General features: G+C 43.0%; 1 protein-coding gene across 1 annotated transcript in view; it reads right to left on the bottom strand.

Annotated features, from left to right (window-relative positions):
- LOXHD1 (lipoxygenase homology PLAT domains 1) overlaps positions 1–14,627 on the bottom strand; it is a 175,055-nt gene that overhangs the window by 23,524 nt on the left and 136,904 nt on the right. The window contains 2 exon segments of the mRNA XM_072859639.1: positions 5,387–5,564; positions 12,413–12,530. Coding sequence (XP_072715740.1) covers positions 5,387–5,564; positions 12,413–12,530 — 296 coding nt within the window.

Below are 14,627 nucleotides of genomic sequence, written 5' to 3'. Positions count from 1 at the left end.
CCATAAGTCTTCTTTCTGTATTCCTGTTTCTCAAAATATTGTCCACGCTGCATTAATGCAAAAAGTCACAGTTTCTTACACAACAGTTTGCCCCACCAACTCCCACCTCTTCTTATGTATATGTTAGGAAAAGAATAATTTCTAAGATTACTTTTATTACCTGATATTGAATTTCATATGCGCATGACTGCCCATATTTTGCTGCAGAAATTTTCCTGACTTTTGGAGAGTTCAAGGCCAAACCACCACCTGCAGTGACCTTATGAAAATTTTAGCTGAAGGTGTTACAACAATTTTACCTGGCATTATTTATAATTTGACCAAAATTATTGCTTTTTGCTTTGGATACCATAATAAAAAAGCAGATTCATAGAAAGAAATATAATTCTGCACGGGCAGACGTTCATTGCTGTGTCAGAACCAAAGCCCTTGAATTTTGGAAAATGAAAATGAGATCATCAAACCCAAATCTGTCTTACAAAGAAACTCAGCATCTGCTGCCCTCGGTTAGATAGCCCAGCTTTGAAAACTCTAACTGCCTGCCAAGCCATTTCTTACACAAGAGGATTGTAAATCCACTTTGGACCACACGGACAGTATTTCCCACAGCTCCATTCACAGCACAATGCAGAGACAAAGTTGGGGGGACTGAAAACTTTTTGGAAAGCTACCACTTCTTAGGGATAATTATTTGAATACAGAAATTAGGAAGAAATCACAACTCTTCTTATAGAAGGACTGAAAAAATATTAAAAGAAAGAAAAAAGAGGAGAAAAAGAGTCATACAGAGAAAAGGCAAAGCAACATTTGGTGTCCACGTGAAAAATTGCCTATGTTAAATTTGGGCTAATTTTCAGCAGTTCCCTGGGAAGGACTTAAGAAGGAAGAGAAAGCATCAGGGATTCAGGCAGTTTATCTGGCAGTACCTTTTATGACCCTAAAGCTTGCTGAGGTGAGGAACAAAGCAAACTAAAGTCCATTTCCTTACAAGGAGCAGGCTCCCAATTAATGCAAGGTCTCAAAAAGCACAGAACCAACTGCTTCTTCGCAAAACCTTCCCCGCAGGAAGAAGCCTCATGCCATGACATTTCCCTTACAAGCAATTAGCAGGAGATGGGAAAGAAAAGAACAGAAATTGCTGAATCAATGTACATTTCACCTATTTGTGTCTCTCTCTGATTTTTTTTTGTTGTTGTTAATTACAGGAAACTGTCAGGCACATTTAGGAACCGTAACAAATTTGATAAATGAAGCGATGAAGGTACTGTGGTTGCACAAGCCTTAACTGGCAATGAGTGCAATAGCTCATGGGTCGATGCTGGGGTCTGCAGCACTGAACTTCATCACCAACACCCTAAAAAATGACAGTGCATCCTCAGCAGATTTCCAGATAACATTAAATCTGTGAGAGTGACTGATGTGCTGAATGGCAGAATTTCAACCCAGTTGGACCTTGAGAAACTCGAGGTCTGGGCAAGCAGAAATCCCATGAAGTTCAGCAAGGAGAAATGCAAAGTTCTGCGTCTGGGGTGGAATAAACCCTGCACATGTACGTGCTGGGGAGTTGAAGAAGACCCAGAGGTTATAGCAGTAACATTCATATTCAGGTTGAATCTGAGCTAACAGCAAGTTCTCAGTGTTCAATACAAACTGCATATTGGGCTACATTGGGAGGAGCATGGCCAGCAGCTGGAGGGAAGATCTATTTCCTTTGCTTAGCACTGAGAAGCCCACGCTTAGACCATGCTGCCAGCTTGAATCCCTGGGTCATGTTGAGACACTGAGGACGGCTCAGCAGATGGTTGCCAAAATGGACAGGAGCTGGGGCACATGACCGTGAGGAAAGACCAAGGAAGATGAGCTGGGGCAGGTGAACAAGGGCCCCTGTGATCCCACGGAGGCAAAGGGATGACAATGGCAGGGTCATGTGCTCTGGAGATGTCAGACCATACCCCAAGGAGCCACAGCCACAAATTGCTGGGGAGGTTCAGGTTGGGCATCAGGAAAAAAAAATATTTCTTAGGAAAATGGTACAGGTCTGGATCAGGTGCCTGGGGAGGTGGTGGCATCACCATCCCTGGAGGTGTCAACACTCAGCTGGGCAGAGCCTTGGCTGATCTGACCTAGTGCTGGCAATAGTCCTTTGAGTAGGAAGATGGATAAAATAACCTGCAGAGGCTCTTTCAGACCAAAGTGTCTATGATTTTATGATTCTTATTGAGCAGCTGCATCACTTTTAAAACAAACTGTGGGCTTCAGTCACAGCCTTCTGAGGCCAAAGAATGTCCTTCTTTTGACTTAACAGAGACTTGGATAAGGCAGTAGGAACTGACACCAAATGTCTTAAATTATGTAATTTGTAGGCTGTAGCTGAGCTGACAACATACTAATTAATCTTATAACAGCAGGGATAAAAACCTCCTGCTTTGTTAATGCTTGGAAAATGAGAAAGCAGTATTTATTCTTTCTCCATCTTCATTGCATTACCATGTATATGATGCCTGCATATAGAATACAGAAAGTCTGCGTAAATCAAAATTAACAGGCAAGCACATTTTTGTGCCACAGAAAGTGCCATCAGGTTGTCCAGCTCTATTGCAGCTGTGTCTGTGGGTCATACCTTAAAGAAAATGAGATTGTGAGTTACTTCTCTTATAAGATAAAAAGTAACACAAGATCTTGGTTTTAACCAAAGATTCCCCATTTGACCTGGGACGTGTCTGCCATAACAACCTCTTCTCCCCTTATCTGTGTGTACTCTGAGACCTACCCATCTGAGGTACTTTTGGTGGCCTTTGGATTTGACCTTTGAAAGAGAGGAGATTTGACCTTTGCAAGAGAGGAGTCTTTCCATGATGCAGCCTCTGTATGTTACATGATCATCCAAGTTGAATGACTTCTGGAAAGCCAAACTGTAATTCAAAGGTTTCTTTGAGGAAAAAGTAGAACAGGACTGTTGTTAAATATGTGTGTATGGTGGGGAGGAAATGGCTGATGCTTTCTAGTTCACTGCAGGACATTTTTTGTGGGAGTCATTTTCCCTAAATTTAGCCATCTACCCTAACTTAATTGTGCTGGCTTTGCCTGAATCTGATGAAGAGAGAGTGACAGAGACCCTCCAGAGGATGATCCAGACCACTGATTAAGACTCATCTCCCAGATGAATTGACCAGCCTAGACTAGAAGGAACTAAGACCAGAAGTATAATTTTTTTGAGAGTGACAGATAGGTGACATTAATTTTCTTTTTTTTTCATTTTCTTTTTTTTCTCAGTGCCTCTGATGCACTGGAAAGTTGAAAGCTATTGCAGAGAAAAACTTTATACCTAGAAATAAACATGTCTGATTCTATTCATTGTGGAGCATTGCTGTCCCTAGACAATGTCAGTGTGGCAGGAGATGATATAACTAGTTTAAACTAACCGTCAAGGATAAAATGTCTTTCTTCCTGAATTGGTCCAACCAGGAGTAATTGTGGAATACATAACAATCAAAGAGGGGAGATGGTTCATGACTTGTACCCTCTTCAGATAAGCTGGATAAAGTTCAGCATTATGTCAGTGCACTGTGTGATCTAATCATAAACAGACTCTCTGAAACCTCTCTGTAATCTGCTCTTTCCTACTGGTTGTCGCTGTTCATAATGAAATAAAATGTTTCATCATTAATACCCGTCATCCTTCATTCAAAGGGAAGGGCAGATCTGTCTGCTGTTGCTGTCATCTTCTATTCTCTTCTCATTTCTAATTCCATCGCCTTTGTGAGTTAGGGCTGGATTTCACAAAAAGGTCACAGAAAGATCTACCATTATACTAGATGGACTGCCAGATATATAAACAAATCTTCCTCTCTCTCTTTTGTTTTTCGTATTTCACTACATGTTTTTCAGACAAGCAGCAGGCAGAGCAGATGATAGATAAAAAATGGTGAGGTGGCACGAAGACACTCTGCCAGGGGAATTTTTATATTCTCAGATCAAACCTCACAAGCTGCATAAATTACCACTGGTAAATCCAGGAAAAAAAAAAAAAGAAAGAAAAAAGAAAGAGAGGTAGAGATCAGGAGGTGATTATGTGCACTGGTGTGGCAGAATCCCCTTTGAGGGTCAACCTTTCAAACAAGGTGTCTGCAAGATAATGTCTAACTTGCCCCATTTTGGCACGAGGCAGCTTGTATGTGGTTGCAGCTTTCATTCAGCAGCCTGACAGAAGTTCTCATGAAAAGAGGCAGTGATCCCAGGAAATGACATAGAAATCCCATTTCTTGGCTCTTGAAGCTCTGCAGCTTTCTTTATACTCTGTTCCACCTCTTCTATCTGGTGTGCATTTAGGGATGGTTTTTCATGGCCTGAGTGTCCTGGTTTCAGCTGAGATAGATAGAGTTAATTTTCTTTATAGTGGCTGGTGTGGGGCTATGTTTTGGATTTGTGCTGAAAACAGTGTTGATAATACAGAGATGTTTTAGTTGTTGCTGCACTAGTCAAGGACTTTTCAGCTTCCCACGCTCTGCCAGGTGCACAAGAAGCTGGGAGGGGACACAGCCAGGATAGTTGATCCAAACTGACCAAAGGGCTATTCCATACCACATGACGTCATGCTCTGTATATAAAGCTGGGGAAGAAGAAGGAAGGGGGGGACATTTGGAGTGATGGCGTTTGTCTTCCCAAGTAACCATTACGTGTGATGGAGCCCTGCTTTCCTGGAGATGGCTGAACACCTGCCTGCCCATGGGAAGTAGTGAATGAATTCCTTGCTTTGCTTTGCTTGCGTGCGTGGCTTTTGCTTTACCTATTAAACTGTCTTTATCTCAAACCACGAGTTTTCTTACTTTTGCTCTTCCGATTCTCTCCCCCATCCCACCGGGGGGGAGTGAGCGAGCGGCTGCGTGGTGCTTAGGTCCTGGCTGGGGCTAAACCACGACACTGAGATAAATGGTCTCAAAACACTTTGAAAAGGAGGGTGAATAATTGCTCCTCTCTTTGGCCAAAGTAGATAGTGCTGACTGAAAACCTGGAGCCCACCAGTTTTGACTGTGGCCTTTTTTTCCATCCTACGTGGATGGACCTGACCTGACCAAAAAGAAAAAGGGGGCTCCTGAGCATTGCAACATGCTCTGGCAATAGGTTCTGTTAAGGTGTCTTCAGAGGAAGCAGCGAGTAATCAAACCTAGGCTTTGTGTCTGAATATTTTATGCCCAGTGCTCAGACAAGGATGAATCCCACAGCATAACAGTCATGATGAACAGCCAGACAAAATGAAGGTGTTCCAGCATAGTAGGGCAAATTATGCTTTTTTAAATGTAATTTCAAATTAAGCAGGAGATGTTTTCCATTGCTAAAAATCAAACTTCATACTAGAAAAGTCATAAAATATCCACCATGGACTTGCCTCCAACATCACTGGTTTTAACCTGAAGAGTGTATGTCGTGTCCTCCATCATTTGCTCGTCATTTATTACAGCTGGCATCTCACACACAAGACTTCGCTTGGCATTTTTCAGCTTTGACAGCCATTCACCATAGGTAAATGTGGCTACTTCTCGATTAGTCAGGTTCTTCAGGATGATCTGTGAAGAGCCAAAATAAGGGAAAAAACTTCAGCTAAACTTCAATTACCATTTGAATGAGGGAAAAGATCAAACCTACAAAGTGCACAGTGTGGTGGGACATGGGTAGAGCTTGGTCATAGCTTCAAAACCTCTACTGAGTTCTTCTGGGCTAAACAGAGCTCTCTGCTATGGACAATATTTTCTGTGGTGACTTGTCCTGAGAAATGGTCTTCATAATATTGGACCTTTTCACACATGGGGTAAAGCATAGGAACAAATTTGCTCCTCTGACATAAGTTACGGACAAAGCTCATCTCTAAGAGAGTCAGACCTTTCCTGGAAGCCAGTATGGAATTAAGTCTAAAGAAGAAGTAACAGAGAGTTACTGAAAACCTCACTACCTCTCCCTGAAGTACACAGTATCTTTCTTTTGCCTGCCTCCTCTGTGCAAACATGCAGCAATCATTGTAGAGATATGCAAACCAACCCCAAACAAGTTAAAGCAATGCATAAGATAAAATTAGGCCAGCAAAACTTAATGCTTCACACTCTTCTCCCTCTGGGAAACGGTGACAGAACAAACAGTATGCAACAGATATTAGTCACACTGCCTAATGTGTCACGGGAAGGAGCTCAGATGCTGTGTTGATAAGAACAGAATAGGAACCTGTTTAGAAGAAGCCTGTGAGTTACTCCAACAAACACCTAATGAAATACCCACCTTTATGCGTCCTGTTGAATGTGGGCTCAGTGGAGCATCAGTCTACTGGGAGGAAGGCATTACACTTGCCTACAGCAAAAACCTAGCAGTACCTTCTCACTAAATTGGGGGAGTTGGAGGGAAGGGAGGAGACAGGGCTGCAAATTACCATTTTTGTTACCATCTAACAGAAACAGAGACCATACCTGAGTGAAGCAGTGCATCAAGAAACAGTGTCTTGCAAGGCACATCTCTGCAAAGGCCATGGAAACATGAGCCCAGACGTGTCAGAGAAGTGTGACATGATATTAGGAAGAAACGAATCATGGAGTCGTGGAAAATGTTGAGTTAAAAGGGACACCTGGATGTGTCTAGTCCCACCTCCTGCTCCAAGCAGGGCTAACTGCAAGGCCATGTCCAACTGAGTTTTGAAAATCTTCAAGGGTGGAGATTCTCCCAGCACTGTGGGCCTCCATCCTAGGGCTGCATCACTCTCATTGGGAAGATTTTTTTCCTTATATCCAATCAGGATTTTCCTTGTTGCAACTTGTGTCCATTGCCTCATGCCCTTTCACTGTTCACCTCTGAGAAGAGACGGGATGGATGAGCTCTGTAACCTCCCTTTAAGCAACAGAAGACTGCAATTAGATTCCCCCTTAGCCTTTTCTTCTCAAGGCTTAAAAACTCCATTTAGCTTAGCCTTTCCTAGTATGCCATATGCTTCAGCCCCTTGACTATCTTAGTGACCTTCCACTGCACTCTCATATACCAGCCTAAGAAACTTATAAAACTTATCTTGAGATTAAATGTGCTCAAATTCTGTCCTCAAACCGCATGTGTCCCAGTCCATGCACTTCTGTTGACCCCAACCAAGCTTTGCTGGAGCCTTTTGCAATCCAAAAGAAGAACATTGCTCCAGGTTATAAAAAATTATCTTAAAGAGGGCAGTAGTTACACCAAAGCTGAAGCAGTAGCCATGCTATTTGTGCATTGTACTGTTCCTTGGGTAGGACACTCATCTGGGGTTTTCTCTCTGCCTGATGCTAAACAGGGATCTGTAACACAGCACCTTCATCCCAGAGGTACAGGACATTTTGAGCTGTTGAAGCTGTCACACTTTTTTAAAAAGCTGCTTATTCACAGCCGGGGACACTATTACTTTGTGGTCAGAAAACTGATCTGTGAGTCAAGAGATGTTGAATCAAATCCTTGCTTTGAACCAAGCAGAAATCAGGTCTCCACCACCCCTGCTGGTGCCCTCTCTTCTGGGGCACAGACCAGAAGGAAGTCTCCTCTCTCAAGGATGCATGAACGATGTCTACATCCTCTTAGGACTCCAACCTAGAAACTTCTCTTTGGCTAAAATTTGCAAATTTGAATCGTTAATAATCTCAGGTTGACTGAAAATGCCTTTTTTTTCCCCTTGGTGCATAAACTCTTTGCTGGAAAAGGTTCAGCCAGCTCTACCTCTGCCCTGCTCAGGAATGACAGCCACACTGTTAGTAGCAAAAAGTCCTGAGCAAAGCTTGCAGGGAAATGTCAGGAAAGCAGCGGGGGTTAGAAGCAGATCACAGTTGCCAGCTGGAGTACACTCGCAGACAGAGAGACCAGATCTCTCACAAATAACCATCCCATGCCCAACGCTCCAGATGCTGTCTGGGAAAAACTCTCTGGCTACTAAAAGCGCCAGAGCAAAATGCCATCTCTTTCCATCCCCAGTCCCTCACCCAGGGTGAGTGATTTCATCTGTATACAGCTTCATGTAAGCAGTTAGCACAGACAGAGCAAGCAGCCTCTGCTATCTCCTTCTGGGATGGTGCTCCAGAGAGGAGCAGACAGGAGCAAGAGATTCATTTTATGAGCTTTGTTTGCTCAGGGAAGATCACAGCAAGGGACATGAAGGCAGCAGGAAACCTGTGGCAGGCTGATTGCGCAGTCACAATGTGGGTACGTTGCCTACCTTACATGAACCGCCTCAACACCGGGCACCCAGCCCAAGCACATCGTGTTGGCCCTCCCTAGGGTCGGCAGTCAGAGCTGGGTATCACCAGGGGAGCAACGCATCCCACCTAAGCTGGGTGCAGGTAAATGGCCATTCAAGGCATCTCTCCCTCTCTCAGCTCTATCTCTCTGCTGACTACAGAAGATGCCTAAATAGTTTGGTAGAAGAAGTGAAAGCTGAACGTAGCTTTTTCAATGACTAAAATAGCACAAAATGAATCCTATGCTACAAAGAGATGTTTGTGGGTGTTGCACACACCCAGGATGATGTAGGATTTTGATTTGGATCATGAGGGTCAAGAATGTCATCTCAGGGAGCTGAGCTGAGGCTATTTTTATTTTTGTTCTGTTCCTCTCAGAAAAATTAGCTACCGCTTAGCAATGAGACTGCTGCTTTACGTTGCATCTAAACTATTTTTTAGGATACCTAGAGCCTGCTGTGGACATCTTACGTGCTTTTAAGCTCAAATGTTATCACTAATTATGCATAGGTTTTAACTGGTCTGTAGAACACCTATAGAAATGAAAAGGAAGCGGGAGCAGTACGTATGAATAAAATGTTGATAATTTGCTTTGTAGTTGAGCAAATATCATAGCTGACAGGAACTTTAAACCAGCAACTTGAAATTAATTGTGCGCTGTATGCTGTAACAGAAAGGTTTGACACATCTGAGCATTTGATTCACCCTCAGTCCAGCCTTCTCCCAGCTGTAGTGTAAAACACACTCTGCAGGGGCTCACACCCCACTAACACCAAAATACATAGGTCTTGGATTTAATCTTTAAAGACTCAACCACACGTTTTTATGGTTTTGTTGCATGTCATTAGTCTTTGCTTAAAAACAGGGTCCTCTGTAAAACAAAAAGACTTTGCTCTGTTGCAAAGAACAACAGTCAGCTTCAGCTATAATGAATTGTCTCAAATTCTCTTAATCTCCTTTATATAAAGGAAAAAGAACTGAATAAAGACCAAGTCCCACATTCAGGATTATTTGTGACGTTTGAATGCAATGCAATTAGTGCTTCATTAAGACAGCTTCTTATCTGCCTGGCTTTGACAGCACAAAGTAACATTAAAATTCTGAGGGAAGCAACTCTGCACAATTCAACAGTCTTACAATTCCTGTTATTTCACTCAGAGAGCTCTCATCCCTTCTTATTTCTAGTTTTTCAACTTCATATCTAAGACACTGGGCAGCAGGTGAAATCATCGTGTGGACTGAGGAACTGGCTATCCCAGGAGGAGGTTTCCAAAGCATGCATTTAGATAAGTTTCCTAATCAGAAGTCACAATTTTTCTACGATGAGGGTGGTGAAACACTGGAGCAGGTTGCCCAGAGAGGTGGTAGCTGCCCCATCCCTGGAAACATTCAAGGTCAGGTTGGACGGGGCTCTCTGAGCAACCTGATCTAGTTGAAGATGTCCCTGCTCATTGCAGGGGGGTTGGACTAGATGGCCTTTAAAGGTCCCTTCCAACCCAAACTATTCTATGATTCTATGATTCTATGATTCTATGATTCTATGATTCTATTCTCTGATTTTTCAGAAACACAGAGCAGTGTCGTGGTACCTTGATGTGGAAGAACATGAGATTCAGTATTAGGTCAGAGGAAAATATCCAAATTCTGTGTCTCTCCCAGGAGTGGTGAGATCAGAAAGTGTTGCTCAGCTTTAGAGAGTTTTTGGTATGTCTTTCTGTGCACAGCAATAATCAATAATATTCACCGTGGCGCATCACATCACTAATCAAATTCTGTTCCCTCTAGAGGATTAAGTATCAGTGTTTAAATCTTATTGCCACTTTTGGTGCAGTTTGAATCTTTGGCACCAAGTTCATTACTTTGCTGAGGTTCTGAATGAAATTTCAATGTATTTTATCTAGACAGAAAGAAAAAAAAAAAAGACTACTTCCCTGCTTGTAAATTGAATCTTTTGGCTGTGTACAAGATCATTGATAATTCATGCATTTTAATTGGTATTTATGCACTTCTATTTCTGGTAAACTAAAAGAAGTATAAATTATGACCAGCAACATTCTACAAAAAGACAGAAGAGAATTAAAAAGATTATTTATTGTTATTTTAATAGAACAAGAAAACTGAGAATATAGTGTAGATAAATGGAGCAACAAATGGTTATTTATGGGGTTGATAGCTTAATCTAGCTTCTCATTTCACTGTGCTAGTTAGCACTAACTGTGAACCATCTGTCTGAGAGTTTAGCACTGCCCCCACAAGTATTTCATTATGCAGTTTTAATATGCACTTTTGACAGAAATGGAAATGGGCTCAGATCAGTTTTCATGTCACACCAGGCTACATAAGTTTTCAAGGCTGGAATACAAATCAGAGAACACAAATCCTTCCTCCCCTCTTCCAGAGCACTCCTGTCCTCACTCTCTGCCTGGGAGTGCAAATGCTATGTTTACCTTTGCAGGGAAGGTGGGAAAGAAAACTAATAAAGTTCTCTACGTATCACTGGAGCTAGAAGATCCTCCATGCTCTGTTTCTCTAAGAAAAATAGAAACTATGGGTACAATTTTCAAAAGCTTCTAAAATCCTGGTCTCAAAAAGTTGCGTGCATGGTCTGCCTGTTGCTTCTGTAGAGCTATAAGAGGGCTATAAGCCCATCGGATGGGTCCACATAAGAGTCCTTTTTGTCTGCTTCTCTGGGAAAGCCTTGCTTTCGGTGGGACAGTCCAGCAGGCTGGATGACTGGACAGAGTTGGCAACAGGAACATGTGAAGGTGCTACCTGCCACTAAAGATGCCGTTGTCCCTTGCCTTTGAGCTATTGCTAATTCACGACTGCAAGATCTGGAATGTCTCTGGATAAATAAACTTTATTTGATTTCATTTTATATGAATATGATTTATAAAACTCAGGAAGGTATCAGGGAACTGGCAAAGGGAGTTTGACCAAGATAACTGAATCAAATCAGAGAACAGATTGAGTTATTCCTTAGGCACAGAGAGAAAAATTGTGTCTCTGTGGCATATATTTGGAAGATATATGCTGGAGGTCTAATGCTTTGGAAAGCTGCACAAGAGTTGCTGAGAAAAACTTAGAAGTGACAATGCTCAAGTACAAAAAGGTACTGCACCACAGAAACACTTTTTAGACCATGCTAATGGAGGTGAAGAGCAGTTCATCCCTTCACTGGAAACTGGTGGCCACCTAGGGCCAGTGTTTAGAAAAACATTATTTACGGGAAAATGAAGGACAGCTTCAGACTAGCCAAGAGGATAAAGGACCAAATAAAAAAATCCTGCACTATTCTTTCTGACCATGGGTTAAGCTATTGGATCTTAACCTATTATCATAAAAAAGCCAAGATACAGAAATCCAGCAGGATATCTACTCCAGAAAAAGCATGCTAAATAAACTTGGCAGAGATGTGTTCCTCCCTTAATGACATCTGATGGTGTGGAATCAGCACATCACTCCATCTCTATCTTAGAAATATAATTATAGGGACCCATAACAAGCAAACTACATTTTACTGCCCAAATATAAGTGATGTTTACATGGGGCTGGTGTGGTAGAAAAGGTAAAGGCAAGCACTGTGCTTTTTGTGAGACAGGACACCAGTGAAAAATACAATCAACAGAAGCATTGGGAGCCATTTTGCATGCTGTATTCAAAATGCAAGAAGAAAACAACACCTTACTTGTATGAAGAAGAAAAGAAATCTGCCTATGTGCTAGAGGGAGAAGGGAAGGGGAGAGATGTGATGCTTCACCTGAAACGATGGATTATTTGGAAATGTCCCACCCCGCTCAGGCCCACACTAGCTGTCCCTGCCTGGCAGAGGGGGATCCACTCTCCCATGGTGTCAGAGCATGGCAGAGGTCTGCAGGAGCTGAGGGTACATCCCAGGGACCAGAAAATATTGCAGGTGCCCTGGTGGCAAGCCAAGGCTCTTTTGCAGGGAGAAAGAGCAAGATCTAACGGCAGAGACTGTGGTAAAGCTTTACAGCAAAGCTTTTGCCCTTGCTCTCTTCTTGTTTGACTCAATTCCTGCAGGAAAAAGCCATGAGAAACCAAATGGAAAAATGTAGGAAATTAATAAAAGCGAGTCACTTGCTGCCTTTCTCCTCTTTCTCAAGGGCTGAGAGGCTTCAACACAAGCCGGTTGCAAAGACACATGATGTGAAGTGCATTACCCTTTCCAGGAACCAGTGCGGGCGACTCCCCTTCCCGTCCGTCCGGATCCTCATCTTCCTGAGGGGTGCGATATCTGCAATCTCCATAATGAAACTGTCCTCTTGGCCTCGCTCAAACCTGGAGTGATTGAAAGACCGAGGAGGTTTCCCGCTGCTTTACAGCATCATTGTGTCTCGATCCCCTGTCCGTGCTGCAAGTCACACCTTGCCAACAGCCTCAAATTAAAAGTTTATGAGTGCACTCTATTGGACTTGAGCTTTTCTGTCCTGCAATCACTAGCTACTGTGTTTTTGGCAAGACACCTCAGTGCAGATCTGACAGGGATTCCTCCTCCCCTGGAAAATCAAGCCCATACGAGGCACCTGGAGTCGTTCCAGGCAGCCTGTAGCATACATTATCACTCTGCTTGTAACCAGAACAATAGAGGCTCACAGTCAGGTTTCTGCGCATCGCCGTCCTCCTGGCATCTGCCCACGTGCCTGCCCTTAGCCCATCCCAGCTAGAAGGCAAAGCAATTTTGCTTAATCTTCTTTCGCTAAGACGCAGCACGTAACTTGGCATTTGCTGCGGTGATAGACAGTTGCTGCAGCTCAGCTAAATACAGCAACCTGATTACAAGTTGGAGCCCAATGCCTAAGTTTGGAGCCCAATGCCTAAGTTTGCCTAAGTAAGCGCAGGCAAATTGTGTTAGAGAGGAGCCCAAACCGACCGTCCTGCACTCCCCTCCTGAATTTGGGGAATTTGGATTTGCAAACTAGCTCCATCTTTGGTAAGAACCAGGGTGGGTTTGTGTAACATTGCATGAAAGATCTTACCCTATGCTTGGCTGCTGTATATAGGCACAAGGATGTGTAGGAACTGCTCATCCATAGCAATCAGCAGAAAGCAGGAAAAAGGGAAAAACAGCTAACATATGCTTCTTGAAGAAGATATTACACTGGCTAGGACTGCAGCTACCTTACCTCCCTCTTAGCATCAATGACGCTAGGAAGAAAGCCTTGCTCCAGTGAAAGTGCTGCCTCAGGCTCAATACTACACTGTTAGAGCAAGTGTATCTTCTAGGTTTGCCCCCAAAATACTCTGGCAGACCTGCTGTGGGCTTGGAGATGGAAATCCAGCCCTTGCTAAGTAGAAGGGCAGCCCAGTCCAAGGGGTCTACCAAGCACCACCATGACCACTCTGCTGTTGAGGTTCCTCCTTCGTGCAGACTTCTCCTTGCGAGTGAGTTACCCAAGTCTGCTGAGAGGTTTGGAGAGAGCTCTGCAAACTGTGGGCACTATCCTAATACAGGCAATCCATAATGATGGCATCTCATTCCTGGCAATGTACTCAGCTTCCTACAGCTGCGCAGTGCCAGGATATGAAGAAAAAAATATTTCTTTACTAACCTCTGCTCAGATTACACCCTGCAGCATGAATGTGATTATCCTCACACCATTATCTGAGCCTGCATAGCTGCAGATGTTAGCAATAGCGATTGGCTTCAGCCTCTCAGTTTTCATCAAGGCATTGCTTTCCCTTCCCTCCCAGAGGCATTTGGATACGGCGTTTTGGTCCCAGTCCATTTCTAGTTATTAAAGGTTATGTCTGCTCTTTGAAAAACTCCATTCTCTTGTTATTTGTCTTTCTGTGGTACTGGATACCAAGACAGCCTGTCTCACTGTGAGAAAGACAATGTGCTTTTGTGCCTGGACTGGATTGATTTCCACTTCTGTTTAAGAAAAAGGTGTGACCCTCCCAATCTGAATTATCCCATGATCATATGATCAGTTTTCATTACAATCACTATTACCTACAAAGCTTCATAGAAGTCTCTCAATCTGCTCCTTTCCAGGCTGAGCAACTCTAAGCTAAACAGTCTGTTAGCAAAATAAACCATTATTTATCTTCAGTAAATGCCCTGTTTACAGTTTGCAAGGCTGATACTCACCTGCTACTTCCAAGAAGTCATTGTACTAGAGGGAAACAATTGCTAAAGTGACAAACTGGGTGACCTAAGAGCTCTTTTTTATCTCTAATTTATATGAACATGAACATAAGCCTGAAAAAAATTGAGAAGGGAAGAAGTACCCAGACAAGCTGACTGCCGCTATTCCTTTTCCAGGACACTGAAGCATTTATCTAAGGGATTTCATTAAGCTTTCCTACCCATGCCTGCACTTATAAATATTTCTATTGCCTAGAGGTCTTGGCAATAACAGTAATGTAGCTAAA

This window comes from Ciconia boyciana, chromosome 4 (assembly GCF_034638445.1).
Source record: "Ciconia boyciana chromosome 4, ASM3463844v1, whole genome shotgun sequence".
NCBI classification, from domain to species: domain Eukaryota; kingdom Metazoa; phylum Chordata; class Aves; order Ciconiiformes; family Ciconiidae; genus Ciconia; species Ciconia boyciana.
This window is presented reverse-complemented; position numbering and strand designations above follow the sequence as displayed.